A 26,347-nucleotide genomic window follows, 5' to 3' on the forward strand; every position below is an offset into this window, starting at 1 on the left:
TGTATGTGTGGAGTTTGCACGTTCCCTCTGTTCTGCGGGGGTTTCCTCCGGGTACTCCGGTTTCCTCCACCGGTCCAAAGACATGCACGTTAGGCTGATTGACGTGTCCAAAGTGTCCGTAGTGTACGAATATGTGTGTGAATGTGAAAGTGTGTGTGATTGTGCCCTGTGATGGATTGGCACCCCGTCCAGCGTGTACCCCGCCTCAAGCCCTATGCTCCGTGGGATAGGCTCCAGATTTCCCGTGACCCTGACGGATAAGCGTTATAGAAAAAGGACGGATGGATGGATAAGTGGGTAAGTAATTGTAAGACTAGAAAGACAATATAACTAGCACTTCATGAGCGAGAAGGTCGAAGAGTGACTATTTATACCCGCCGTGACATACGTAAGAACAGTATGATGTATCTCGTGGACAACATCAAACGTAACTTTAAATGGATAAAAAGCATGGCGCGTTATTCTTTAAATAACTCAAAACTGTAACTGTCGGCGAACCGCCGTGGTGTAGGGGAAATAAAACACTTCAGGATGCGTTCTTATGGGAAAATAATCCACTTCCGAGTGGCGACAGTAACCCCGCTACCTCGTACCGACCTGCCGTTTATTTTCCTACGACGGCGTCCCCGCAAGCGTTTTAAATCCGGATCAGATTTGCACGTGGAACAAATGGCCTACTAGGAAATGTAATCCATTATCATTACAAAACCAGTACGATGATCGCACGTGTGCCAAATCAAGCTTAAGGGAATTTTTTTAGAAAGGAACGCAGTGCCCTTAAGTGCCAGAAAAACACTTCACCAAGAAAAGCAAGCAACAAAGAAAGTGTTCAGACGTCAACACACAACAAACATCCGGAAAAGATTTCACGGCCTGCAGTTACAGACGACGTTTTATACTTCAGCATGAGAAGGAAAGCCAACTTTATGATCATTCTGCATATTGCACAACAAAATGAGGTAATAAGCCCTTGCAGTGGTACATTACAGTTAATTAAACACACACACACACACACACACACACACACACACACACACACACACGTACGTTAACCGACATGTGAACTGGTTTTATATGATAAATCCTTGCGTGGAGAATCTAATCAGATCTTGAGCTACGCCATGGCACTGATCCAATCTGATTTAATCAGAGCTGAGGTTATATAATACAGGTTGTATAAGACTCTTTCACAGTTAAGATCAGGGGTGTCCAATCTCATCCGGGACGCGCCGGTGTGGGTGCAGGTTTTCATTCCAGACAAGCAGGAGCCACACCTGATTCCACCTGTTTAATCAGTTGAGCTTTGGGCTTTAAGTGGAATGAGGCGTGGCTTCTGCTCGGTTGGAATGAAAACCTGAACCCACACCGGAACTTTCCGGATAAGATTGGACACCCCTGGTTAAGATCTATCTTAACGTTCCATCCAGGACCCTTAAAAGTTCTTCGGTTGTCCCTATAAGGCAATCTTTACCGGTTCTGTATACATTCCTCCAACTGCGTCCCGATTCACCTAAACCGTCCCATCCTAAACCGTATCCGAGATTAGAATTAGCGTGTGTCCCGAATCGTGACACGTTCAAACGGGTACCCCGAACGTACCCGGAGGGTCGACTATTTCCGGTAGATTTTCGAAACGCGTTTCCGTGGACACTTTTTCCGCTGATATTACCCACAACTCCTTGCACGTGACGGATCGCTCCCTGCAAACATGGCGGACGAGCGTGACGTCGTTGACGCGCCTTCAGCATTTAAGGACTTTCTTTTTACGGTCGAGTAAGATTAACCGTCGGATGTCGTGTAGAAAGAGGCCCAACAGGGTAATAAAGTAGGACGTGTTTTACTTTCTCGAGCTGGTTTCACGCCAACAGGATGATTTTCTGATTTCCGAACACCGTTTGTTCCTTTAACAGGTAGGAACATCATTCAGCGTTACTTCCTTCTGTCCACACAATTGGGAAGCCGTCTCTAAATCTGTATAATATATGATATTTCCTCATCCTTGTTCTGTTTTTGCTGTCAGACTGGCCCGATTTCAGAAAAAAAACATCCTTTAGTCATTTACTCGCTCAAGTTCCGTGTGAGGACTAGATATGCTTGAACGATGAAGATTACACGTGACGTGTTTGTGCAGGTAGGTCTGGGCGGAAATGAGTCACACGTGTAGCTTGCGTTTACTAGAGACACGTCTAAGAGACGACAGAATAACAAACAAAGGATCGAGAAGAACGGGACACTGTGTCGAAACTGACCAAGTGACACGATAAGGAAGAAAGGCTAGAATGGTGAAAAACTTGCGGTGGGGGCATGGCGGGTTAGTGCGTTTGCCTCACATCTCCGGGGTTAGGGGTTCGAATTCCAACTCCACCCTGTGTGCTTGGAGTTGTGCGTGTTCTCCCCGTGCTTCGGGGTTTCCTCCGCCAAACAAGGACACGCTTTGTAGTCTGATCGGCATCTCCAAACTGTCCATAGTGTGCGATGGTGCTATACACCGTCCAGGGTGTCTCCCGCCTTGTGCCCGTGGGATCATCTCCAGGCGCCCCGTGACCCCGTGGAGGATAAGTGGTATGGAAAATAGATGGATGGGGAAAGATTTCACGCCGAGCTGGGAGGCACAAGGAGATATTGGGGAACATGAGGACGGGATGGGGTTAAACATGAATCCTACATGGTGACTCATGAGAACGTCGGGGGTTTGAACCCCAGCCCCGCCAAGCTGCCACTGTTGTGCCCTTGAGCAAGGCCCTTAACCCTCTCTGCTCCAGGGGGCGCTGTATTGTAGCTGACCCTGCGCTCTGACCCCAACCTCCTAACATGCTGGGACATGCAGGGAAAAAAATTCACTGTGCTGTAACGTATACATGATTAATAACGACTCGTTATCATTCATAAGGGCGGCTGTGGCACAGGTTGTAGAGCGGGTTGTCCACTAATCGTAGGGTTGGTGGTTCGATTCCTGGCCCGGGTGACTCCACATGCCGAAGTGTCCTTGGGCAAGACACTGAACCCTGAAAGTTGCTCCCGATGGCAAGTTAGCGCCTTGCATGGCAGCTCTGCTACCATCGGTGTGTGAGTGTGTGTGAGAATGGGTGAATGACCCACCCATTGGGTGAATGAGACACCACATTCACCAATTGATTCACCAAATGAGACACATCTCATTCACCAATGGGTGAATGAGACACCACATCTTTGGATAAAAGCGCTATATAAGTGCACCATTTACCATTACGTAGAGCATACGCAGACAACTTTGCCGCCGTGCACCTGTCTGTAATTTAGAACATCCATGGAATGTCGAATTAACTAGACATCTTATATAATAAATAACGTCACATCAATCATGTCCATCATTTTTGATAAGTGATTAGATCATGACAATGATTTGCCAGGCTCCGTTGGTGTGAAATTCTCCAAATCTGAAGAACGTTTGCTAAATTGCTGAGAGTCAACAGTAATAAGAATGTTCTTTGGTGACACACCTGCGTGACCGCTAACGTGCAAGGGCGTGTAAACATATGACACATTCGTATGCAGTCAGGCAAGACAGGTGAGCTCCAGTTGTACAAACAGAGGAGCGTGTTTTACAGAAGAACAGAGATTGTAACTACGTAGAACAGTTCGGTTAAAACTACCCGATCGACACAAACCCACCTCACGGCTCCGGGGTCCCCGGTTCGATTCTGTGCTCGGGTTGCAGAGCTTCGCAGGTTTCCTCCCACCTCTCGAAAGACGTGCCCAGTAGGTGGATAAATTGCCCCTGGGTCTGACCGAGCGTGTGAACGTAAACCGGCGATTGCTTGGGCCCCTGACTTTTCAGACAGAGCCCTCTCCATGAAGTCCATGAAAACCTCCCCTGAAGCGGCCCCGTCTCATTTCACAAGCTAGCGTGTGGGACTTCTTGCGCTGGGATGTTTTGGAATCGTCACACTTTTTCGAAATGGACAGAACTTACCTGTCTAGAATCCAGAAAATGAAGAGAAACACGAGAAGAAGGGGAAACGTTTGCACAATTTGTGACTCTATTCCGATTGTAGACGACCAGCCAAGATGTGAATGTCCAGCGTTGGCTTCTTTAGTTCTGTAACGAGCTTGAAATACAGGGCTAACGCAGCTAGCGAGCATGGAAAGCTTAGACCAACCAGTATAGCGTCCGACAGAACAATAATAATAAAAATGGAGGTCACACATTTGCATTGCATCGTTCCTCTTTGTGGAGGGGTCACACAAACAGAGGGGGCACGGTGGCTTAGCGGTAAGCGGTTAGCGGTAAGCGGTTAGCGGTAAGCGGTTAGCGGTAAGCGGTTAGCGGTAAGCGGTTAGCGGTAAGCGGTTAGCGGTAAGCGGTGAGGCTCGTGTGCTACGTGCTTGTGCAGGTGGAAATGAATCAGCAAGATTGCTTTCTCATTTCGTTCCCACGTACTAGAGACGTATCTGGAATGCTAGCGCAAGAGAGATGACTAAGCATAAATAAACAGAGGATCGAGAAAAACAGGACACCATGAGAAAGCATAAAAAGTGACGCAATAAGGCAGAAAGACTGAGGGGGGGTGGCTTAGGCGTTAGCACGTCTGCCTCACACCCACGGGGTTGGGGGTTCGAATCCCAACTCCAGCTCGCATGTTCTCCCCAACCCCATGCTTCAGGGGTTTCCTCTGGGTTCTCCAGTTTCCTCCCCCAATCCAAAGACGTGCGTCGTAGGCCGATTTGCATTTCCAAATCGTCGGTAGTGTGCGGACGCGTGCGCGATCGTGCACTGCGATGGGTCGGGACCCCGTCCGGGGTGTCCCCCGACCTTGTGCCCTGAGCGTAGGATAAGCGGTATGGAAAATGGATGGCTGTTCGAGCTAAAGACAGTCATAGCTACTCTTGAAACGGAGTATTCAATTCAAAAACAAACAAACAAACAAAAAAAAGCCCTTCATTGTCTCACTTTGTACCAAAACAGTGAATAAAATTCAGACCTAAGCTTTCGAGATCCTGAAGCTCGTTGCCAGAAAAGTGTAAAAGATCTAGACATCCGAAATCCGGTAGGAATTCAGTTAGAAGTCATTCGGATGATAATACGCTTGTATTCCTTGCGCAATTCGAGCGTGTAAGGATTTAGATGCTCATGCTTTTGCAAACGTCCTTCCTATTCGCTCTCCTTCACTACAGTAGCCTGCTATTTCAAAGAGGAAGCTCGTGTCCCCGATGTCTGAAATGAAATGCGGAAAAACCGTGACTTCGGGAAGTAGATAAGATTCCTTTTAAACTAGACGTTATATAAACAGACCGCTTTTCTCCTCTTTTTTTTTTAAACAAGCGCCTCCAAAATTACAAATCAAGCACATGAAACGAAGCCAAAGTGATTTTACATATTACACAAACACCGTTTATTTCAATACAGCATTTATCAAGTCGGTAAATAAACCGATAAAGTACATAACCAAAGCGTGAAGGTATTCCAAAAATAATTCATGTACAATCAAATCGTTCGAGCGAATATACACCGGAGGTCCGTACGCGGAAAGGAAGTGAGATTGACGTGCGTAGACTGTAATAAACGTTCTCCCGCTGTGACGCCGGCAGCGTGAAGCGTCTGTCTTCCGTCAGGCCGTGAGAACCGCGAAAACATGTACAAAATAAATTAACCAGCGAAGCGAAGTCTGTCCTGCTGCGTCTCTTCGGGAGAACGTTAGCTGCAGGAAGGTTTTCCTGTACAGAAGAAGAAAGCCTAGTGTGGGCCTTTCTTCATGCCGCGGAGGCTTAAAATTCTTTAGTGCATTCCTGATTTAATAGTCGTCGCATCAGTCGACGAAAATAGTCGGATAAGGCGTGTCCAAAAGTTAAATAAATAAATAAATAAACCCCTCCGAAATCCTGTTCGGACTGATCAGGGATGTGCGATTCCTATTCTGTTAAATTCCGGCTTCTGATTGGTCAGGTGTCGGTTCATCTATCGCGATTACGCCGATTTAAGTAGTTTTCTGCAAAAAAAAAAAAAACAAACAAACAAAAAAAAAACACCAACCCACCAAAAAAAACCCCCCTTGTATCCCCCACCGCAGGTTTTTTTATTTAATTTAATAATAAAAAAGAAAATGTCTGACTTTTTATCCATTTATTGTTGCATTTAATGTTAATGTTAGTTAGGTTAGTTCCTGTTCTCGCTCATGTTATATCAGCAGTAAACACTCGCTACCTCACCGGCAACGCAGAGCGTAAACTCCTCAGTCCTGAAGACGTCCGAAAAACTTGAAACTGGAGCTTCATCTACGACCGACACTGGAGACTCCTTCCAAAAAATGCGAAACGGATTCAATAACGCGATTTGTGAATTGCCCTGTCGTTATAGATAAATTAAGAACCCGGGATAAATCGAAACCTTAAATGTAAATCTGCTGTTTCCTTCAAATTTTTTCAAAATTTAAATTCACCACCTTCTGACCAATCAGAATGGAGAATCTAACAGCGCCGTGGTATACGGCGTTTTTCCAGTTGTGAAAATATTCCTTCCCAGTGCGTTGGCGACTTGGATTTCAGCGGATGATGCCATTCGCATCTTATAGACTCATAATTCTTAAGGTCATGTATTTGTTTTCGTTTTGGCTGTATCTTGGCAATACCGAGCAATATTAATGTGAGAGCCAGCGGTGACTTTTGGCTCCGCAGACCTCTTGAAATGACTGCCGGACCATATTAGGGCTCGGAACAGGACCGGACTGTGGATCAGCGGTTACGACAAATCACGCTTCTTACGATAAATAGAGAACCGTGGGCGAGCGACTGTTGTTCACGTCGGCGGTTTATCGGGACATAACGCCGTCACGTGATGTTTAGGTTCATTAAGGGCTGAAAACGACAATATCGAGCCATCAAGAAGAACTGGAGCTGCTTCCCTGATTATAAGTACACTAGACAGTTTAAACACTTGCTTCTGTATATTTATACCAGACTGTACCCACACACACACACACGCACGCACGCACGCGCACGCACGCACGCAGGCTGTCAAATCCAAGGCATCCAGACGAGAAGCAGTCTCTCTCCGTGCTTCCCTAATAAACAGGCATGAAAAGTGTGTGTGTGTGTGTGTGTGTGTGTGTGTGTGTATAATTACAAGACCTATTCATGAGAAATCCTCCAGTACAAATATCTTCTGAAAACAAGCCACTGATTCATGCGGCTTCCTTCAATTATGGGACCAAATGGAAAGTGTGTTTCAGCTGGAAACAGTGTGTGGTGCAGGTTAAAGCACGCACGATATCGTGCATCCGTTCATTAGGCTCTACAGGGATAATCAGGGCCTCCTTATGTCTGTTTCAGGAAATGGCAGATTCAGAGAGAGGGAGAGGGAGAGAGAGAGAAAGCGCGAGAGAGAAAGCGAGAACTAGAGAGCGAGAACTAGAGCGCGAGAGACAACGAGAGCAAGATGGAGAGAGACAGAACGAGAGAGAGAGAGAGCGAGAGAGAAAGCGAGAACTAGAGCGCGAGAGTGAATGAAAGAGAGAGAGCGAGAGAGAGCAAGAGAGAAAGAGAGCGAACGAGAGAGAAAGAGAGTGAGAAAGAGAGTGCGAGAGCGAGAATGAGAAAGCAAGAGAGAAAGCGAGAACTAGAGAGCGAGAGAGAATGTGAGAGAACGAGAGAGCGCGAGAGAGAGCAAGAGAGAAAGAGAGCGAACGAGAGAGAGCGAGAGAGAGAGAAAGAGAGAGAGCGCGAGAGAGAGAATGAGAAAGCAAGAGAGAAAGCGAGAACTAGAGAACGAGAGAGAATGTGAGAGAGCGCGAGAGAACGAGAGAGAATGTGAGAGAGCGCGAGAGAACGAGAGAGAAAGAGAGAGAGCAAGAACGAGAGAGAGAATGACCGGAGTTAAAAGCGACACGATCAGAATGAACAATACTCGGGTAACATGGTCGTTATTAGATTATGCAAAAGGTATGAAATTCCAAACAGACAGATAAAAAACACACACACACACACACACACACACACACACACACACACACACACACACAATTGAACTGAGGTCACAGTTTACACGAAGCTTGAGCAACTTTGGAACTGGTTCGTCTGTTGAGAGAGCGGCAGATGAACGATCCGGCATCCATCAGCTTCTGCAGGTCTACTCCCTGTAACAGACATGAACACACACGCTAACACAGGACTCAAAAATACCACTAGAAAGAGAAATTTAAAAAAAAGAGGTGAGTTTAGATATTTGAACACATCCCGAAGCTCATACAGAATGTCCTCATGTGTTATCGAACTGTCTCTCAGTCATAACAGGCCTTCTGTCTCCGCTCCGAATCTGAGATGGTGCATAAAACTATCATCACCTGACAACTTTCGACAGACAGATTTTTATAAATTGTCGAATGCTGCTTAAATGACAGATTTATGCAGCGTTTGTGAATGTTTTATGAACTGCACCCCTCTCCTTTCCACTCCTACGTGACTTACTGCGTAACGCCTGTAACGTCACCTGACGAGGTCTGACACAAGCCTTTCGTAAAGCCTCCAACATGGTTTTATAAAAGCTTCATGTAATGGGTACGAGTGCGTTACGAAGTTCATATGTACGTACCCTTCAAATAAAGTGTTACCGAGCTTTCACTGGAAAATGTAAAAATCGACAGCGTAACTCACGCCGAGATAACGATTCAGTTCCTCGTGTAAACAAAGCGTAGTTCTATATAAAGACTACATGAGATAAATCTATATCCCATATAAAACACTCAGAACTGTACTTAGTGTACTTTCGACACAACAGGTTCCTGAGCCTGGCCCTGGAGAACCCCCTGTTCTGCATATTTTAGTAGTTTGCTTACTCTAAAACACCGACTCTGGATTCACGATCCACGATTCACGACTCTCGACTCATGATTCACGACTCTCCACTCACGACTCTCGATTCACGACTCTCCACTCACGACTCTCGATTCACGACTCACGATTCACGACTCACGATTCACGACTCACGATTCACGACTCACGATTCTCCACTCACGACTCTCCACTCACGACTCTCCACTCACGACTCTCCACTCACGACTCTCCACTCACGACTCTCCACTCACGACTCTCCACTCACGACTCTCCACTCACGACTCTCCACTCACGCAGGACCAGGGTTGGGAACCTGTGATCTTGACCATAGTCAGTCCGTACAGGATCTCGCGGATCTACAAGGATCTTGTGATTGTTGCGGCCAAAAACGACTTGAATTGCACGAAATTCTTTCGCACGCTCTTTTGCAGCGATGTTTGTTGGTAAATGAGATCTTTTAGCCGTACTCGTGAATCGACGAGAGCTTCGCCTGAACGCACGCTGCGATGATGTCACACGACGCGTCTCACGTCTCCGCCCAAACCTGCGGACATTTTGAAAAAATATCGGCGAGTTTGCTTAATTCCGCGTCGATTTCTGCGATCGCAAAAATCCCAGCGAGCCCGGGTCTGAGAATTATTCATTTCGGCGTTTTTCCTTTTATGTCCGAGAAAACATCTCGGGATCATTTCAGTCCGAATACACGTTTAAACAATTTACGCCACGAGGGGGAAAAAAAACCCAAACATTTTTTATTATTCTTTATGCATGTAACTGGAGAATTGTATTTTAAACACCTCCAGAAATCAGAACATTACCGATGTGTTGGACCAATCTCTCAAAAAAATATGATGTTATGTAATGATGGTTAAATAAATAAATAAATAAATAAATAAATAAATAAATAAGTGAAAATCCGGCTGCGTAGCTGCAGAAACGTGTAACTGGACGTCCACGGGACAATAAAGGAAATGGAAAAATTTTACGGAAATAAATGAAATTGCGAGCTGTGATCCTCATTACATGAAAAAAAAACCCAATCCAGTCCAAATAGGGCTAAATATAAATATATAATGTAGTACATTTAAACATCACATTCTTGTTTTGCCTGTTCGAGCCCCGGCACTGCCAAGCTACCACTGTTGGGCCCTTGAGCAAGGCCCTTAACCCTCTCTGCTCCAGGGGGCGCTGTATCATGGCTGACCCTGCGGTCTGACCCCAACCTCCTAACATGCTGGGGTATGCGTAGAAACCAATTTCACTGTATATGTGACCAATAAAGACTCATTATCATTATGATCATGTAAAAATAAACTTTTTTTTTTAAGCAGTGATATGTACGCTTACCGTATGGATGCCGAGTCCGTGCAGCATGTACACGACGTCCTCGGTGGCCACGTTTCCAGAAGCCCCCTGAGCGTACGGGCAGCCACCCAATCCCGACACCGACGAGTCCACGACGCTTACGCCATTCTGTACGAGCAAAACAAACAAACAAACAAACAAACAAACAAAACAACCACATGAGGAGTGGAGAAAATCTACAACCACAAACACGCAGAAAAAAAATACCATAAGGTGTAACGCCTTTGTAATGTTTTTCCGAATTGTGTTTTTTGAATCGTTTGACTCCTGGGACACTTAAAGAGAACAAATGAAATAGCGCATTTTGCTTCAGGAAAAAACAACAACATTCTTTGAGGAGTTGTAAGCGCTCGAGATCGAGCTCGTCGGCTGGTTTGTGTGAAGCTTTAATAAACTCTTTCTGGAGTGTCTACAGAGGTAATGAACGGGAAAGAAACTTCCGGAACGCGTGGTCAGGTCTCTCCGTCTGATGAATATCTGACCTGCAGCGCGACCAGGATGTTAGCGAGCGCCTGTCCGTACGTGTCGTGGCAGTGAACAGCCAGGGCGTCGACCGGCACCTCCTTCATCACCGCCTCCAGCATCTGGGACATGCCGCCCGGCGTACCCACTCCGATCGTGTCACCCAGCGAGATTTCGTAACAGCCCATCGCGTACAGACGCTTCGCGACATCGGCTACCTTCATCGGCGAGACTTTGCCTTCGTAAGGACATCCCAGGACACATGACACATAGCTGGAAAAACACAATACGCGGAGGGGGCGTGGTTAGTAGTTAGTCCACCATTAATCAAACACTGATACTGAGTTATTCCTGAAGAACAGTAGAATCTTCGATTTATTATTTTTTTGGAAACTGGTGCATTAAAGAGCTTCTTGGTGACGGGTTATATAGCGTGCTGTACCCTCGGACAGGTACTCCTTCCTGTTTGGCCGCCGCCGTCACTTCCTCGAAGCGCTGCAGACTTTCCTCCACCGTACAGTTAATGTTCTTCTTACTGAAGAGCTCCGAGGCGGCGCCGAATATCGCCACCTCCTTCGCGCCAGCCTTCACCTACGAGAGGGAAAGAGACCGAGAGGAACAAAAGCAGTAATATTACAGCACACACACTCATCTGTCCAGTGCCCTCCACTAATATTGGCACCCTTGGTAAATATGAGCAAAGAAGGCTGTGAAAAACTGTTTAACCTTTTGATGTTTACATTTTTTTTTAGTACACCTGGGTGACTAGGAACAGGAAATTGTTCAAGCATGACTTCCTGTTTCACAGGGGTATAAATATGAGGTAACACATACGCCAAATTCCCTTAGTCGTTCATAAGAATGGGTAAGAGCGAGGAATATAGCTGTGATGTGCGGCAAAAGGTTGTTGAGCTTCACACAATGGGGCGTGTCTATAAGAAAATAGCACAAGCATTGAAAACGCCCATTTCCACCATCAGGGCAATAATTAAGAAGTTCCAGTCCACTGGAAATGTTATGAATCGACCTGGAATTGGACGTGTGACTATATCGTCTCAACGCACTGTGAAGAGGACGGTTCGAGTGGTTAAAAAATCTCCAAGGATCACAGCTGGAGAAATGCAGATGTTAGTTGTGTCTTGGGGTCAGAAAGTCTCTAAAACTACAATCCGAAGTCACCGACATCACCACAAGTTGTTTGGAAGGGTTTCAAGAAAAAAGCCTCTACTCTCATCTGAAAACAAACTCGAGCGTCTTCAGTGTGCAGACACTACTGGAACCTCAAATGGGATCGGGTTCTGTGGTCAGATGAAACCAGAATAGAGCTTTTTGGTAATAAACACCAGAGGTGGTTTTGGAGCACACAGAGAGGTAGCCGTATGGAAAAGTACCTCATGCCCACGGGTAAATATGGAGGTGGATCTTTAATGTTTTGGGGCTGTTTTTCTGCCAGAGGTCCTGGACATTTTGTTAGGACACATGGCATCACGGACTCCATCAAATATCAACAGATATTAAATGAAATCCTGACTGCCTCTGACAGAAAGATTCAAATAGGCCGTGGTTGGATCTTCCAGCAGGACAATGATCCAAAACATCATCAAAATCAACACAGAAATGGTTTACTGACCACAAAATCAAGATCCTGCCATGACCCTCCCACCATCATGTGTGTTTTTGGGTTTTGCCGGTACTTACAGCAGCTCTGTAGCCCTTCAGGTTAGGAGTCAGCACTGGATAATTCACGCCAGGCTTCCTGTTGATGCCTTGCATCACTTCCTCCTGATCAGCCATCTGCAAAAGGCCACAGTGATAGTGCTGCTTTAATACAATAGCTCAATAGTTCTGGTTATAACCTGTTAATGGTGAGAAAAAAAAAAAAACCCTTTGTCCAGCTTCGTGTGCAGTATTAATGCTACATTTAAAAAAAAAATCTAACGGGAAAACCATAATTCCCACTGTCCAACTGGGAAAAGGGTCAGAGTTAGGGTTAAGTTTAGGCGTTCAAGGAAAATGTTCAAATATCTTTGGCATGGACACAAACACTCACTGAACACTTTATTAGGAACACCTGTACACCTACTCACTCATGCGGTTACCTAACCAACCATATGTGACAGCAGTGCAATAGATATAATCAGGTGCCAGACGGGCTGGGTTGAGTATTTCTATACCTGCTGATCTCCTGGGATTTTCACACACGACAGTCTTTAAGAGTTTACTCCGAATGGTGCAATAAAGAAACGCCTTGTTGATGAGAGGTCAGTCGAGAATGGTCAGACTGGTTCGATCTGACAGAAAGGCCGCAGTAACTCCGATAACCACTCTGTAGAAATGTGCAGAGCAGAAAAGCATCTCAGAATGCGTAACACGTTCAACCTTGAGGTTCCACACGTCAGGTTCAACACCCGTCCGCGATGTACAGAAAGCTGAGGGTGCAGTGGGTACAGGCTCACCAAATCTGGACGGGTGAAGACTGGGAAAACGTCGCCTGGTCTGACGAATCTCGATTTCTGCTGAGGCACACACATGGTACGGTCAGAATTTGGCACTAACTGCATGAATCCATGGACCCAATTTGCCTCGTGTCCAGTCCAGGCTGGTGGAGGTGGTGGAATGGTGTGGGGAATGTTTTCTTGGGGTCGTTAATACCAATCAATCGTCGCTTGAACGCCACAGCGTATTTGAGTACTGTTGCTGAACATGTGCACCCCTTCATGGCCACAATTTACCCATCTTCTAATGGCTATGATAACTCCAGCATGATAATGCACCATGTCAAAAAGCAAGAGTCGTCTCAAACTGCTTTCATCAACATGACAACGCGTTCAACGTCCTCCACTGGCCTTCCCAGTCTCTGGATCCGACTCCAGTAGAACACCTTTGGCGCGTGTTAGAACAGGAGATTCACCTCGGCTTTACGTGCTACACTGTTATATTATTTGTTACAAGTCTTTAAAAGGTAAGGACATTATATTTATTATAGTGTGCAGACTGTTTATCAGTCTTGGTAATTTTGTTGGTTAGTTCAGCGTACTCTCCGAGTTGTTTTCACATTGTGGACAACGTTCGGTTTTTGTAGGATACACTGCTGTCTCATTTGTTTATGGAGACTTTGGGTGTGGGAGTTTGGAGGATTGTGAGAGTAAGCAGAACATGCCAGTGCTTTGAAGGATGCAATGTTATTTAATTGCGAATCTTTTTTTAGAGGATTTAAACCTAACATGGTGAACAATTTATATTATAGAATTCAAGGCAGTTTTACTGGGGTTATCTCATACAGTGTAGCAAGTAATAATCTGGAAAGACCTTTGTAATATCACAGTCTAAAACTGGATTTAAAGAGAAGCAAATTAGTAAATGAATCACATGTAACGGAATCATACGTAAATGAATCACATGAAAATGTATCACTTGAATATGAATCTCATGAATATGAATCTCATGAAAATGAATCACATGAAAATGTATCACTTGAATATGAATCACTTGAATATGAATCTCATGAATATGAATCTCATGAAAATGAATCATACGTAAATGAATCACATGAAAATGTATCACTTGAATATGAATCACATGAAAATGAATCACATGTAAATGAATCACATGAAAATGTATCACTTGAATATGAATCTCATGAAAATGAATCACATGAAAATGAACCATATGAAAATGAATAAATAAATTAAAGACAGAACAGAAGATTCACAGCATGGTCGTGAACGTGAAAAATCTGCATGAATTACGTGATGCGATCACGTCAACATGGACCAGTATCTCAAAGGAATGTTTCCAACATCTTCTGGAATCCATTCCATGAACAATTGAGGATGTTTCGAGAGCGAAGCGAGACCCTATTCAGTATTAGTATTAGTACAGATACGGGAGGTTACGTAAGGAGTCTCCAGTTTCAGTCAGGGAGCGACTGTTTATAGCTGCTATAACGTAAGCGAGAACAGAAACTAACTTGTTTCGTGGACGTTGGATGATATTAAGACTAACTATAAACCGATAAAAACGTACGATAAGAGGAATCAGTGTTTCACTTTAGTGTCTTGCTTAACGGGTAATGCATTCATCTCGGTTTTACCATGCGGGAGCATAAATATAGCCTTGAATTTTGCTATGTTCGTGAAAATTGATTTCAGTTCTACATTACTACGTGACTTTACATTTTTGTTTCTCGATAAGCTCGTGTAAACGTAAATGCGTTTCTGGCTCGTATACTCGTCAATACGGATTCCAGTGTATTATCGTTAAACGACGGGAAGTGAGACATCTTACCTGTGGGACCCATTTAGGCGAGACAAAACTCGTAGCCTCAATGACAGGAAGTCCCGCCTCCGAGAGCATGTCGATCAGATGGATCTTCACCTCGGCTGGAACGATGGTCTAACGGAACAGACAGGGAAAGTTATGCTATGTATATTAAACTGTGTAGTGAATTCAGATGTAGAAATACACTAGGAACGTGAGACGGATATATTTATGGACAGACGGGAAGCCTCTTTCACCTTCTCGTTCTGCAGTCCATCTCTGGGTCCGACTTCCACTATCTTCACTTTTTCTGGAAGAGGCCTAGTAGCACACAAACTAACCTAGAAATACACACAGATTAAAACAAATACTTTACAGAAGATAAACAAGATATTTATTCATCATGTTATGCATACACACCGTGTTAGTGATACGCACCACTAATTGACGCTCAGTCAGGACATAAGGTTTGATATGAGCTGCTATCTCAAATCCATAACCCAGATATCATGAGCAATTTAACCGAGATACCGGTAGGTGGCGGTAATTCCCCCTCTGAGTGTTAACGCTGAGCATTAATAGCCAAAGAAGACGTACTAGAACGAATCAGATAGCACGGTCTCATCCGGGCATTTTGCTAGATCAACCAGACGACAAAGCTATCGTGATGGGAGCTTCGGTTCTTTTCAGTGAGTCAACCCTTTGACTCGGCTCACCAATCAAGAATCGATTCTTATGTACTGTACAGTTTATATCCAATAATTTTATGATCAATATTTGTTGTTCTTTACCTAGCTGAGGTTAAAAGTGTTTTACGAAATCTTAATCCGCCTTGTAATGAACAAAATAATACTCTGCATTGCGTTTTAAACATTTTAAAGTAATGACTGTCAGGCTTAAAAAAACAAAAAAAAACAAATGTGCATTAGCGAACACAGAAAGCATCTCTGCATTAATGTCACTGTTTGCTCTGTGTGTGTGTGTGCGCTTAGTTATGAAGATTTTATTTCCATTTATCCTGATAATATCCTGACAACCTTAGCCATGAAGAAAGAACCGACTCACATACGCGAGTCGACTCTCTTAAACGTAGTCGACTCAAAGAGTCGGGACATCAATAAAACAAGATAAAACAAAAACGTTCACAATTTTTAAACGTCTAAAAGATGTATAATGTCACTAAGGGGCACTATTGGTGCTATATACATAGAACCTGCTAGTTAGCAAAAGTCCTAAACGGCTATGATATATGATGTGGAGGGACATGTAGTTTTCATTCACGATTATATTATAACTTAAATAAACGGCTTAAAACATAATATATTTAACCAAACCCTACCTATGATCCTGAAGTAGTCGCTAAGACATAAATCATTATAATAACCGTACAAATAGGCTGTTAATAAAGACATCTAAGTGAAAATGAATTCACTTCCGGTATCCGTGTGACGTAGGAATCTGTTTATCTTTTTTTTTATTATTGTTAACAGCTGAGAGGACAGAGATCAACCTGTATATGTGGAAACTGCAACAGTTCAGTTTTCGTTTCTGTTTTTTTTTTTTTTTTACCTCCAAATCCAAGCAGTCGTTCATGAAAAAAGCGTGTTACAGCTCCAGAAGTGATATAAAGTGCGCTGTATAACTCACTGATTTGGCCACAGAGTAACAGCAGCGCCCTGAGAATGAAGCCTGTACAATCCTCATCATCGCCGCCGCCATGTTCCCTCACAACTACACCCCGAGTGTCCCTGCGGTGTATCTACACACTCTCTCTCACTCACTCACTCACTCACAACATCCACACCGCCATCTACTGCTGCGGATCACCCTGTCTCACACTCTGCACACCTTTTGTATGTAGAATATAACCATTTAGAATATAGAACATATATATATATTCTCTAAGGAGACGTTTATTCGACGTTTTACAAACAGAGCCAAAAGTATCCGGACACCCGACCATCACTTTTATACCGTTCTACCTCAAAACATTCCCACAAAGTGGCTTCATTGTCGTTTCAAAAACATACAGCGGGTACGGTACACAGTGAAACGAAACAACGTTCTCCCAGGACCACGGTGCTACATCACTCGACACACTAACCACATGAGACGACACGGAACTAAACGAGATCGACACATTCTACACAAAGCACACAACTGTAACGAACGTCTTTGTACGCTGTAGCGTTACAATTTCAACACAGCCCTGACGTCAACCCTACTGAACACCTCTGGGATGAATTGGAACTGGAGCCTCCTCGACATCCCGACATCGGCGCCTGACCTCAACCTCAGTAATGCTCTCGTAGCTGAATGAACACAATTCCCCAACAGCCACGCTCCAAAATCTAGTAGAAAGCCTTCCCAGATGAGTGGAGCGCGTTATAACAGCAAAGAGAGGAAGAAATCTACAACAGGATGTTCAATAAGCACAGGGTGTGGTGTCCACAAACTTTTGGCCACACGGTGTATTCAGGACAGAGGAGATTATGCTTTCAGGGTTCTCAATAATATTGCAAGCAATGTTTTTTTTTATTCATTTATTTCTTCGTAACTTCAAGGAGTTTAGAAGGAATCATTTAGAATGGATCATTTAACGAGTCGTTTGTGACACTGGGGGGTGGGGGTGAGGGGGTGATGCTGCAGTTTAAATTATGAGCACCGTTAAAGTGTTTTTTTGACCTCAGATGCATGTAAATCTATTGTGTGCGACCTTTAGAACAAAATCCAGCTGCCAGAACACAGGTCAAGTTGGTCGCTGGTGAAGCTGGCAGCTCTGCTAGCTGATTTATTTATTTATTTAGCATTTATTCTTTCTACATTCCGCTAATGTAACTGCACTGTTTCATACAGCAGTCTTCTGTTGAAAGAATTCATTGTTCCATGAATGATGGCAAGTCGTCCTGGCCCAGATGCGGCAAAAAAACCCCCCAAAAAACGATACTACCACCACCATGTTTCACAGACGCGATAAGGTTCTTATACTGGAATGCAGTGTTTTCCTTTTTCCAAACATAACGCTTCTCATTTAAAGTTCGAAAAGTTCTGACGGCCTTCTGGCTTGTCCACGTGATCGTTATCAAGCTGCACATGGGCAGCAACGTTCTTTTCGGAGAGCAGTGGCTTTCTCCTTGCCACCCTGCCGTAACACACCAATGTTGTTCAGTGTTCTGTCACTCCCAATGTTCTCCATAACATGACCTAGACAGTGGTTTGACACCGAGTAACTTGTTAGTCTCTCTTAAAATTCTGTATTTCTATTTTAATTTAGTTTTCTAGTCGAACCACGACTAAGCATGCGCTTAAAAAAAAATAAAGGAGCAATGACTTCTGCCATACTATAGTAACAATTTAATCCGCTTTATAACAAATGTGATAATAAATGTATTTTTATTTATAAAAAAGTAAAAATAAGATACGATCATTGTCTTACTGAGCAACAAAACAACAATAACAATAATAATAATAATAATAATAATAATAATAATAATAATAATGATTGATAGAGGAGTGCAAAGTGTATTCATTTCCATAAAATTGTCCATGAAACATTAAGAGAAAACGATGCTTGATTGTTCAAACGGTGATGTAAAGAAAGGCGCTCGGACAACGCTTGGACACAGATTATTAGGAATCTTTACAACTGGCGAAAGTATTTGGCGAAGTGGACGTAAACGTAGATAAAAGAATTCATAAGTCATAGGAAAATGCAGGAAATTCGGACTGCTTGTGCCAAAATATTACGTTGCAAGATTATTCGTTTCCTGATATAAGAAGCAAGAGGAAGTCATTTAACCAACCGTGATATTGAAATAAACTATTTACATACTTTTCTTAATAATACAATTTATACATGTATAGAACATTTTTCTTTGATTCAAAGATGCCCGTTTTTAAAAGAAGTGAAGCTGAATTTGGTGCAAATTGCTCTCACATGCACACACACACACACACACACACTAGCGTCACTTTGCGCTGGGCTCCTCGTCACTGTCATCCACTTCCTGAATGATGAGGTCAGTTCCTGAATCCTCAGCAAGGTCATCCTCATCCTCCATCCCCCATGAGGCATTGCGGTTGCCCTCCAGTTCCTCCTCCACCCCCAGCAGAAGACCTGGCTCCTCCGTGTTAGCGTCGGTGCCATCATGTGCCACCAGGCCGCTTTCCTGCAGACACGCTTCACAGAGCCGGTATCGGCGTGAGCCCTCACACACCACACGGCTGTTCTGCTCCGTCACGTGCCGCTTACACTTCCGGCACACCAGCTTACGCGCCTGGTGGATCTGAAAGGAAAATCAGTGGATTCACGTGAGGAATAGAACACTTTGGGGTGTGCTGTTTTATTCCCCTATAGTTGATAAGAAGTGTGAAGATAGTAGGTGTCAAATGTGGGCAACTAGGAGGTGTAGGAAGTGTGACGGTAGAAAATATAGAAATAAGGAAAGTAGGATGTGTAGGAATATGGAAGCAAGGGAGGGTAGGAAGTGGGAAGCTAGGGGGCTAAGAGAAATAGTGCGTAGGAAGCTAAGAGGAAGTCGGAGGTTAATAAGCGTAGAAGTTAGCATACTAAGGCAACATAAGACGTACTAGAAATCTAGAAGTAAATATATGAAGTTATGGCATGTATAAAAGTCCCTCACTGTCTCAAAGTGGCTGCGCAGGTGCTCGAGACGAGTGAAGCGTTTACTGCAGGCTTGGCAGGGGTACGGCCTCTCGCCCGTGTGGCACCTCAGGTGTCTCTTCAGATCCGCCTTCCTCTTCACCGTGTGTGTGCAGAACGGGCACTTAAAGCGCACTGTGGGGGCGGAGTCTGAAGGCGAGAGAGAGCGAGATTTACAGGACGGGTAGGAAGAAGGGATAATGAGAAATCAGGGATAACTCCGAGTTAGGCTAAACCGTGAAAAAAGAAGAAAAAAAAATATAAAAATAAATAAATCATGTGAGGTTATACACAAGCACCTTCCAAACATTACAAAAACCGTGCAGTGACGATACGTTTTTGGATGAACGATTCTTATGTAAAGATCCAGTGTCTTACTGAATGAATAAATGGATGGAAATGCTGTCTATCTAGTCTTCCAAATGAAATGAAATGACTGATTAATCGATGTGTGGATGATGAGATAATGATAATAAAGCGAGTTCCAAATATACATTACTTGGATCATTACTGGCGCTCACCTTTATTGAAAACCCCCACGACTCCTACGATGGTAGGCAGGGTGGCATAGAGCTCGTCTGCTTTCTGTGTGCCCGTCGTTGCCCCCTGGAGGTCGATCGGCAAACTCTCATCCGGGCTGTACCGATGAGTGGCCGATCTTTTCCTGGTTCCTCTCCTCTTGGGCTCAGAGACTCCATCGAACTGCTCCGCCTGCTCCTCCTTCAAGCCTGCCTCCAGAACCGTCTGGCACTGCAGGCTCTGCTCGTTCGTCACCTCCGCCTCGTACTCGTCGTCGTCCTTGCCGTCGTCCTGGTGCTCCCACAGGACACTCTGAGGAGGCAGGGCGTCCTCGGTCGCCTCCTTGGCGCTGATTTCCAGCGAGGACTCGATGAAGGCCTTGCAGTAGGCGATGACGTTGTCCATCTGCAGGTAGCTGGCAGCGGACATCACCTCGATCACGTTGCCGCTGCCCAGAGCCAGGTGACCCGAGTACACGAAGTCTAGGATGGTGGCGAAGGTGTCGGGGCTGAAGGCGTCGAACGAGGCCCTGGCAGGTTCCAGGCTGTCCCGCGCACCCTGAGACAGCAGCATTCGGAAGTAGCCGCTGCTCCCGAATAGGACGTTTCGATGCGCCCGGAAAAGGCGTCCACCGACCAGTACGTTGCAGTCGCAGAACAGCTCCTGGCGTCGCTGCTGGTCCAACTGCTTCAGGAGGCAACTGTGGTGGTTGGCAGACATGTCGGCGCTCGTCCATCTGTGCACCGGCCTGAAATAACATCCAAAAATGACACACAGTTTAAACGTGGAAATTTACATTGAAGCAGGTCATTGCTCTTTTTACATACGAAACAAATCACGATATTCCTTAATGTCGTTATTATTAATATTATTAATGTCTATTATTATTTTCTCTATCTAGGACAAATATTCTCAAACAGGCGCCTTCAGGTCAAACAGCACAGATTTCTTTCTGCGTGTAAGACAATTATTTCAATATTAACTACGATGGGTTCTTATGTTCAATCGTATGTAGTTATTTGAGGCTTTGGGGGTTTTTTATGAAGGGAAAAGATGAATATCATGGGATTCTAGTGAGGAATAAAACATTTTGGGTATAAAACGTGTATAAAACGTGAGAAGTGAGGTGTCGGAACTGTTGGAAGTGGGAAGTTTGTACAGGAGGTGTCGGAATTTTTGGACTAGTTAGTCCATCCAGGATTTTGCGAATGCGGAAATTAACGGAAAACCAAGCAAGCTCTGCTATATTCTGGGGAGATTGCAATTTTCCAAAATTACCATGGATTTCCTGAGGATTTGGGGCAAGAAGCGTCATGTGACGTCATCATTCAGCCAAAGACCTCTTCAATTCACATAAGTCGAGCGTGAGTACAGTTAAAAGGTCTCATATACCAATGGACATCACCGCGAAAGAGCGTGCAATTGCAATTTTGCCAAATCACGTAGTTATCCACAAAACAAAGCACAAAAATCTCCATGAGTTGCATCGCAAATTATGAAAAAGGCCGCAGCAAAATCAAGCATTTTTGGCCGTGACAATCACAAAAAAAATCGCAAAATCCTGTATGGACTGAAAAGTGAAGCTAGGAGGTGTCGGAAGTAGGAATGCGTCTGAAGTGGGAAGCTAGGAGATAGAAATAAAGAAGCTAGGATGTGTAGGAAGCGGAAAGTTAGAAGGTGTAGGAAGCGGAAAGCTAGAAGGTGTAGGAAGCGGAAGGCTAGAAGTTGTAGGAAGTGAAAGCTAGAAGGTGTATGAAGTGAAAGCTAGAAGGTGTAGGAAGCGGAAAGCTAGAAGGTGTATGAAGCGGAAAGCTAGAAGGTGTAGGAAGTGAAAGCTAGAAGGTGTAGGAAGCGGAAGGCTAGAAGGTGTAGGAAGCGGAAGGCTAGAAGGTGTAGGAAACGGAAAGCTAGAAGGTGTAGGAAGCGGAAGGCTAGAAGTTGTAGGAAGTGAAAGCTAGAAGGTGTATGAAGTGAAAGCTAGAAGGTGTATGAAGCGGAAAGCTAGAAGGTGTAGGAAGTGAAAGCTAGAAGGTGTAGGAAGTGAAAGCTAGAAGGTGTAGGAAGTGAAAGCTAGAAGGTGTAGGAAGCGGAAAGCTAGAAGGTGTAGGAAGCGGAAAGCTAGAAGGTGTATGAAGCGGAAAGCTAGAAGGTGTAGGAAGCGGAAAGCTAGAAGGTGTAGGAAGCGGAAAGCTAGAAGGTGTAGGAAGTGAAAGCTAGAAGGTGTAGGAAGCGGAAAGCTAGAAGGTGTAGGAAGCGGAAAGTTAGAAGGTGTATGAAGCAGAAGGCTAGAAGGTGTAGGAAGCGGAAAGTTAGAAGGTGTATGAAGCGGAAAGCTAGAAGGTGTACAAAATGAAAGCTAGAAGGTGTAGGAAGTGAAAGCTAGAAGGTGTATGAAGCGGAAAGCTAGAAGGTGTAGGAAGTGAAAGCTAGAAGGTGTAGGAAGTGAAAGCTAGAAGGTGTATGAAGCGGAAAGCTAGAAGGTGTAGGAAGTGAAAGCTAGAAGGTGTAGGAAGTGAAAGCTAGAAGGTGTATGAAGCGGAAAGCTAGAAGGTGTAGGAAGTGAAAGCTAGAAGGTGTATGAAGCGGAAAGCTAGAAGGTGTAGGAAGTAAAAGCTAGAAGGTGTAGCAATAAGGGAGCTAGGATGTGAAGGAATAGGGATGCTAGGAGGTGTCAGAAGCAGGAAGGTAGAAAGCGTAGGAAGTGGGACACTATGAGGTGTAGGAAGCTAGTAAGTCTAGAAAAAAGGAAGCTATGAGGTGGTGGAATGAGGAAGCTAAGGATGTGTAGAAATTTTCTCTATATAGGACAAAGACTCCATGTGAAACATTTCTTTCTGTAATAATGTCCCCCCTCACTTTTACTGAAACTCGGCTGATTACATAATATTACGATACTTACTTGTTTTTGCGGTACTGAGCTTTAGATTAGGAAATGTAGTTCTTTATTTCAGCTGGCCAGTCAATTAAAATGATAACATAATGATCACGCCAACAACCATACCAGCCTTGAGAGTAATCCGTTGCCATGTCCAACAACGTCTCATTATTTAAATAATAATAAATAATAATAATAATAAATTCGCAACAGACCCCCTCATTACACATCACAGTCCCCTAGGGCCCCACTGACCCCGTTTACAGACACACAGATCTAGAAAAGTCGACGTATGACCTCTGGTGATGATCTCACTGGTCATCGAATTGTTTAATTTGTCGGTTAGTTTAGTAAAACTGCCATGTTTTGCAGTTTTACGCTTGCATATCAACAGAAAATGCTCCATACAGGATACAGGAAGGGTGGATAGGTCATGTGCACAACTGCATGTGATTTATTTAAACCAAACAAAATGTCACAAATCAGCATTTTTTTTTTGTGAATTCATGCCTCGTGTGCAATCACATTAAGTTCTTGTCATCAATTATTTTTTTTTATTTTTTTTTGCACTAGGGTTGAGGGAAATAGGTCCCTAGATGGAAGCTAATGGCCAACATTATCCATGCCATATCATCTCACGTGCCCCCCCCACCCAAAAAAAAAAGAAAAGAAAAAAAAATCTATTCGAGATCCCAGGATGATGTGGGATTTTCCAGGATGCAGATGGCATGACCCAAATCAGTAAAGCTTCAGTTCTTTAAAAAAAAAAAAACAACAACAACAAAACCCCATGTCTTATCCTCTCGGTTTTTATCTGAAAGAAGTTTAAAAACCCACGGAGATACGTTCCTCATCCGTTCACGTAAGAGAGCGCTTCCTTTCTGGGTTATCCTCTCCAAATAACACTCCCAGGCCATCCTTTGTTCCGCGGAGAAAGAAAGGAGGAGCCGAGAACGCAGCGCGCACGCTGATTGGCTGGAGCGCCTGTCAGTCAAACGCTGGCACGGGAGAAGAGGGCGGGGGCTACACCCGAGTCGGGTCGCGTCTCAAAAAGCAGAGAAAGGCGAGAAAGTCCGCGTTGAAGTTGATCAAGACAAATATCGTTTGCTTTGTTTGTTTATTTATTTAGAAAGAGGATGTTTAAAGAATGAATGAAAGAAAGAAAGAAAAAAAGGAGTGATGGATGTTTTTTTTTTTTTTTTTTTTTTTTACAATAATGTCGAGGAGGATATGAAGTCGGTCCGTGGTGTGTTGTGAAGTAGGCGAGCCCGTGCATCCGTAGGATTTCACTACACCCGCAATACACGCAAATAACGCACGAATACGAGGTGTAGAACCGCCGCACGAGCGGGCAAGCAGAACCCATCCGACCTCGCCCTTTAGGAGGAAAAAATGCACCATGCTTTTGGCAATTCATCTATCTGTAGAGGAATATAATTAACACGTGCACGCTTTAGACGTCTACATCACGGATTATAAACTAAACCGCCCCAAAAAAAAAAAAAAAAAAAAAAAAAAAAACCTCCCCTGGTGGTTGCGGACGGAGCCGTGGGCGCACCGTGTTTACGCACGGAATGCGCAATAGCGCGGCGACCTCAGAGCCCGTCCCGTCGCCCACCCGCTTCCGTCTAACATCCCCGATACACATAAAACAACTCCGCTACTCACTGCCGATCCGCCTCGCTCGGTGTCCTGTACGGTCGGCGCGGGCCGTTCTCACACACCATCTCCATTTTCTTCGCTGGTGGTGGTAGTAGTAGTAGTTTTATTATTATTTTTCCTCCCCCCACCGATCGCTTCCTGCTCAGCCCGAAAGACCGAAACCCGGTTGTGCGGGAGGAGGGAGGGATAGAAAAAAAAAACAAAAAAAAACCCGAGTGTGCTGACGTGGGCGTTCAGAGAGCCCGCTTGGGGCAGTAAGACTCGCTTAAAGTTACAGACATGCAACCCGGCTGTGATAGTTCAATCTGCATTTTGATTAAAGGGTGCCATTATTTATGGAGAAGCAAAGATTCAAAGTCGCGTCGCGGGAAACAGGAAAGATTTGGACGTTTTAGTCCAGTGTGTGTGTGTGTGTGTGTGTGTGTGTGTGTGTGTGTGTGTGATATATATACACAATTCCAGCCAAAAGTTTACACACTCATTCTTTATTTTTATATTCCCCCCATCACATTTTAGAATAATAATAATAATAAAGTCATCAGAACTCTGGAGTAACACCCAAGGAATTATGGGAATTATGTTGTGATTTAAAAAAATCCCAAATAAATCCAAAATAATTTTATTTTATATATATATTTTATAGTATTTTAGCATCTTCGAAGTAGACTCGCTTCTCGCCTAGAATTGTATCAGAAACGTCTTCTCGGCGTTTTCTCACCCGATGTCTTGAGGAATTTCCCTGAGATGTTTTTTTAAACAGTATTAAAGGAGTTCACGCCGATGCCGGACGCTTATCGGCTGCTTATTGGAGATATTTCTCTCCGAGTCGAACGTTTTTTAAAAAATTATATTATTTTGTAGATAAAATGTTAGTTTTCTAATGAAAGATAATAAATGTCGGCACGATTATATTTTTTGGGGATCAAAAAGATTTCAGATCAAATATCTGATCATCATATAATCTGAAATCAAAAGATTTCAGATTTTATATATATATATATATATATATATATATATATATATATATATATATATATATATGATCAGTGGTTTTCAAAGTGGGGGCCGCCAGGGGGCGCCCGGGGGGCCTCAACAATTTGGTGTGCCCATCCCTCCCACTAGTATGTTTTCTCTTTCTCACTCTCAGACAACCACACACACACACACACACACACACACACACACACACACACACACACACACACACAATCAATTCGTAATGTAATGTAAAGATGTAAGATGTAATTATTAATAATAAAAAAGAGAGATATATTCAGAAGTCTGTATTTTTAATGTGTTTTAAAGACATCTTGCAAAAGGGGAGTATTGTTTGTACTCGTCTCACACTGTGGTGTATTTGCTCTTTATATAGTCCTGTGTACTCTGCCGTATATGTTGCACCATGGTTCTGGGGGAAAGCAACATTGTGTTCCAGTGTACCTCTACACAAGCTATATGGTCAAATTGGCTAGTAACTGTAAGGACTCAATAAAACTCGATGAGAACTTCGAATACTGGCTTGTGATTTCCGTCAACATTAATAATAATAATAATAATAATAATAATAAAGTGCACTAGGACCCCAGTGCACTAGGTTATGGCTATGATTTTACACAGACTAGAAAAAAAAGTCACATGTTCGCTTTGAAGCTAATGTAACTAACAAGTAAAGGAAGGTTATAGCCTCCAGTTTAGCATCATGTCTGTAAGTAGTAGTCAAATCCTACGGTTCCATC

General features: G+C 43.9%; 2 protein-coding genes across 4 annotated transcripts; both read right to left on the reverse strand.

The window, feature by feature from the left end:
* Positions 1-5,345: 5,345 nt before the first annotated feature.
* On the reverse strand, positions 5,346-16,757 carry hmgcl (3-hydroxy-3-methylglutaryl-CoA lyase). Of its 2 annotated transcripts, none has more exons than XM_053632723.1 (8): positions 16,540-16,757; positions 15,150-15,233; positions 14,920-15,027; positions 12,331-12,426; positions 11,075-11,223; positions 10,653-10,905; positions 10,153-10,278; positions 5,346-8,108 (listed from the first exon to the last, which is right to left on the reverse strand). In XM_053632723.1, the coding sequence occupies exons 1-8, from the start codon at positions 16,609-16,611 to the stop codon at positions 8,007-8,009; spliced, it is 990 nt and encodes a 329-aa protein (XP_053488698.1). In that variant the 5' UTR covers positions 16,612-16,757; the 3' UTR covers positions 5,346-8,006. The 2 variants fall into 2 exon arrangements, with proteins under 2 accessions (XP_053488698.1, XP_053488699.1); XM_053632724.1 differs by having other exon boundaries at positions 16,462-16,675.
* A 907-nt stretch (positions 16,758-17,664) lies between these two features.
* On the reverse strand, positions 17,665-25,275 carry zbtb8a (zinc finger and BTB domain containing 8A). Of its 2 annotated transcripts, none has more exons than XM_053632721.1 (4): positions 24,618-25,275; positions 20,077-20,822; positions 19,536-19,705; positions 17,665-19,178 (listed from the first exon to the last, which is right to left on the reverse strand). In XM_053632721.1, the coding sequence occupies exons 1-4, from the start codon at positions 24,680-24,682 to the stop codon at positions 18,861-18,863; spliced, it is 1,299 nt and encodes a 432-aa protein (XP_053488696.1). In that variant the 5' UTR covers positions 24,683-25,275; the 3' UTR covers positions 17,665-18,860. The 2 variants fall into 2 exon arrangements, with proteins under 2 accessions (XP_053488696.1, XP_053488695.1); XM_053632720.1 differs by having other exon boundaries at positions 23,787-25,275.
* Between the last annotated feature and the right edge of the window lie 1,072 nt (positions 25,276-26,347).

This window comes from Ictalurus furcatus, chromosome 9, assembly GCF_023375685.1.
Source record: "Ictalurus furcatus strain D&B chromosome 9, Billie_1.0, whole genome shotgun sequence".
Lineage (NCBI taxonomy): Eukaryota > Metazoa > Chordata > Actinopteri > Siluriformes > Ictaluridae > Ictalurus > Ictalurus furcatus.